Source organism: Peromyscus eremicus, chromosome 7 (assembly GCF_949786415.1).
Source record: "Peromyscus eremicus chromosome 7, PerEre_H2_v1, whole genome shotgun sequence".
NCBI lineage: Eukaryota > Metazoa > Chordata > Mammalia > Rodentia > Cricetidae > Peromyscus > Peromyscus eremicus.
Genome location: NC_081422.1, coordinates 83,083,495 through 83,087,544, shown reverse-complemented (window position 1 = coordinate 83,087,544; position 4,050 = coordinate 83,083,495). Strand labels below are relative to the sequence as shown.

General features: G+C 39.3%; 1 protein-coding gene across 1 annotated transcript; it reads right to left on the bottom strand.

The window, feature by feature from the left end:
• Nucleotides 1–235: 235 nt before the first annotated feature.
• LOC131915659 (tripartite motif-containing protein 43-like) lies at nt 236–3,827 on the bottom strand. The gene is made up of 4 exons (XM_059269066.1): nt 3,420–3,827; nt 2,798–2,893; nt 1,186–1,208; nt 236–290 (listed from the first exon to the last, which is right to left on the bottom strand). The coding sequence occupies exons 1-4, from the start codon at nt 3,825–3,827 to the stop codon at nt 236–238; spliced, it is 582 nt and encodes a 193-aa protein (XP_059125049.1).
• Between the last annotated feature and the right edge of the window lie 223 nt (nt 3,828–4,050).

Genomic DNA, 4,050 nt, shown 5'->3' with positions numbered 1-4,050 from the left:
CTCCTTCACACACACAAGAAGAAATGCACCTTCAGAATCAATCAGTTGGTTTCTATTCCTTAACAAGGAATCCTTACAGACCCCTACAGCCCAGTCCCAAGAGTCCTTCAAATCAATCTCCCAGTAATATTTCCCTAGGATGAAGCTCTGTGATCTCCAGGAAGCAAAATAGCATCCAGCAGAATCCGCAAGTGTATCTTTACACTGAGGTCTGAAGCTCAATCTTCTCATGGCATTAAACAGGTTTATCTTGTGATGGATAATGGTTATGTTTGGTAAGGAAATGTGCACTGTGGGAAGAAACAACATTTAGGTAAAATGACCGTTTACATTTCTCAGACGAGAGAGGTCCATAGAGTCTTCATAGATTTTAAAAAGAGAAGGATAAGACCTGAGGTTAAATTTGGCTCAAATACAACAATGTCAAGGATTTCCACAAGAAAAGAGTAGTAGCGTAATGAAATGTTTTTTGAAAACTGTAGATGCTGCAGAGGAGGCAGCCTCAGCCTACTTCTGTCAGGTGACTTTTTTTTTTTTTTTTTTTTTGCAATACAATTCAGTTCTACATATCAGCCATGGATTCCCTTGTTCTCCCCACTCCCACCACTCTCGCTTTCCTCCAACATATTTCTGGGGAGTTAAAATATTGTATTTGCAAAGGTTATCTCATTATTGAAGGGTACCTCTGGTCATTTTATCAGTGGAGACACTCACCTTGGAACTGGTTATAACTTTCGGTCAGTCCAGTGATGGGTAGGGCACTGAGTTCTGTCTTAATAGCCTGTGGAATGCTCAGCTGCATTGACTCACTTCTGCAAGGAAAAAAAAATATTGACCTCCGTGGTGCTAAAGATATCTCACAGTGATTAGGAAAAACTTCATTCCAAGTTCAGCCAAACACAACAGATTCCACAAGCCTGACAACTTGACTTCAATCCTTGGAACCCTTGAGGGAAAAAGTTGTCTCTTGAAAGTTATCTTCTGACCTGCACACATGTGCAACTCTATGCACACACATTCACAAACACATAAAAATAACAAAACAAATAAAAAAATCCCAAAAATGTCACCCAAAGACAATTGAGTATTTTCTATATAAAAGATATCTGCATTTTCCTAAGGCAACTTGTACAATTTTATAGCATATTTCAGGGTATCCTGACTTGTCCTGATGGCTAAACTCACCTTCTGAACATGTCGTCCAAACCCTGCAAAGAAAACAAGAAAAACTTAAATATCTGAAGAAATGAAATACAATGTTAGTTTCTAAAGTTCATATAAATGTCAGTCACTATCACACCAATCTATCCTGACAAATTACATTCATGTCTTAAGATGATGCCAACCAAATAGATTAGCAGAACTCGAATTCTTGATGAAATCAGACTAAAGAGTAATTTGAGAAGGACATGGGTATCAACTGTACATTGCTTTTGAACCCCCACCTGTCTGCAAAGGTAACTTTCCCTGAGCTTCTCTACAAACCATAGGGATACTTTAGCTAAGGATACCTCAAAAGGGTGGCCTCACCCCTGCATGCTGCTTCACATGTGTATTTCAGAATTGCAGGGTTAGAGGCCTGAGCATTACTGTGAGTTGCAAGGTATCATGTACTATCAAAAAAGATCCTTTCTCAAAATGCCAACCTCCTAAAGGACTCTCAAAAACACAGCACTCAAACAGAAGAAATTAACCCAAGGGTTAATTGAATGTTGTGCACAATATATAAAAAGAGGTAAAGAATGTTGGAAACAGAAATCACTGAATTTCAGTTTTCAGAGAAGCAAGGCAGAAAAGACAAAAGTTAGAACATAATCCCTAAAGAAACTATGGACATAATTTCAAAAAGCTTCTTCTTTCAAGATTATTACCCAATTTTGTTTCTCCAGAAAATTTCTGAAAAGGAAACTCCCTAAAAAAATGCAGGATATATTGAAAGCTATCTTAGTATAACAAACACCACTGTGTGCCTCAGACAATAAAGCCTCTTCCTCCACTCCTCCATGCTCACCTGCAGAAGAACCACATATGGCTCCTGGGACATTGCCATCAGTTCCTGGTACATTTCTCTTAGTTCTTTTCTCTTTTGGACCATCATGGCTTCACTTGTCCTGAGTTTCTCTAAAACACATTGGCCTTCATTTCTCATAGACTCAATGTGTTTCTCTTCCTCTTCACAGAGGAGTGGATGCAGTTTCCTATACTCTGTCCTAATCATTTCTTCCCGAAGAGTCAAGTAGTCCTGAAGAAAAAAAAGACATTCCCAATCATCTTTCCAAAGTATATTGTCCTCCCTCATTCCATCCTCCTATGCTTAAATTCCACAAATGACTTGTATAACTCTGATGCATGTACTCTGATTGACTGTCTTCACGCCTCAGAAAATTTAAATGCCTGGGTTTCATTTATTTCTTCTTTAATAATTACACAGGCAATCCAACCCTAAGATGCATTTACACCTATATTAGAGGTGCCTGTAAAAAAGATTGATCATTCATATGTTCACAATGTTATGAAACTCTACATGTAGTAATTAGAATTCACGGTGTAGTCATAAAGTCTAATGCAGTGTGCAGAACAGTCAGCAATTCACTCACTAGACCCAGACTCTTCTACAGAAGCAGACCATTCTTTCCAAGAGCAGAGACATGTTATACACTCTGAATTAGAGGTGAGCAGGACACATATTCCAAGTATCCTATCCTAGGCTATTCAAATCAAGGATATTAAAATCTTGAATGGCAAATTTTGAAAATATCTGCATCAAGCTGATTTTAAGCATGGTTCTCATCCTCACCGTCCAAAGAGTTCTCATTCTGTTTCCTGACTCTAAATTCTCTTGATTTTCTTGGACCTTCTCCCATAAAGATGCCATTTGCTTCAAAAGTCTGTCCTGTAGAAAAGCAATGAATATCAATTTTGAAAAATATACCTGACAGACAGACTCTGGGGCAATTATTACAATTATTGTAGTGAGAGTACCAGAATCAAAATTATCCTTCATTTTGTTTTCTTCTCGTAACTATGAATTTTAGATTAGAACACAGAATTGGAAAATGCAGCTTACCCTTTTGCTCAGGTATATTGATGAATTATTTTGATTACCAGTTTGGCTGTACCTGACTCCCATGTACATTTCCTAATTTAGTCTCCAGCCATAGACACTTTTAAAGGATAGGAAGTTAGTGTTGCACTGTCCAGTGACCTGGGCATAATGTATCATAAAGTACAAATAATCTTTACACTCAGGGTACGCAAAAGGATGTTTACATTCCTAGTCACCCTTTCTTCAGTAGATGTTAATAAAGTGCCACCATTCTGAAAACAGTGCCTTTGTCATCATGAGGACCAGCATCTTCCTGTGGTTTGCTAAGCCTACCTCCCTGCAGGTTCCAAGTTCTCTCAGAAGCATCACTTACCATTTGATCAGCAGCAGCTTCTTCAATGGGACAGTGTCTGTGTTCTCTGTGCTCATGAGAGTTTGAGCAGAGTGGACAGAGGAAGATCCTGTTCTCAGCACAGAAGATCTTCTTAGTATCCTCGTGGGTCACACACTTTTGCTCCTCAGAGCTCAGGTCCTTCATGAGGCTGGCTTGTCTGACAATGGACACCAGCTTCTTCAAAACAATGTTAGTTCTCAATTCCTTCCCATATTGTTCTCTACACAAAGGGCATCGGACAGGTGGTTGGATGTCTTCCCAGGAAAGGTGGAGGCAGGCTCGACAGAAGCTGTGACCACAGCTTATGGTGACTGGGTCTGTCAGGCAGCTCAGGCAGATGAAGCAGGTGAGTTCTTTCTGGAAGGCTTGTGAGATGTCTGACTCCATTTTTCTGAAGGAAGAAAAGCAGAAGAATTGCTATTATTCGACCCCAGAGAAGCCAGAAACAGCACAAAAACTGATGCAAGTTGTGATTAAATTCTGTGTATGGCAAAGCAGGCTTCGAAACAAAATATCAAGATAAGTATAGGGTTGCAGTTGCTGATCTTTCCTCTTTCAGTCTTCTTGACAGAAATATAGATTAATCTGATGTCCTTCTGAGCCATTCCAC

Bases quoted from the DNA above. Each gene is read 5' to 3' on its own strand.
- LOC131915659 (XM_059269066.1), bottom strand. From the start codon at position 3,827: ATGGAGTCAGACATCTCACAAGCCTTCCAGAAAGAACTCACCTGCTTC. The intron at 2,894-3,419 runs GTAAGTGATGCT...GCTTTTCTACAG, and splicing joins AAGCTGCTGCTGATCAAATG to GACAGACTTTTGAAGCAAAT. The intron at 291-1,185 runs GTGAGTTTAGCC...TTCTTCCCACAG, and splicing joins TTGGACGACATGTTCAGAAG to TGCACATTTCCTTACCAAAC.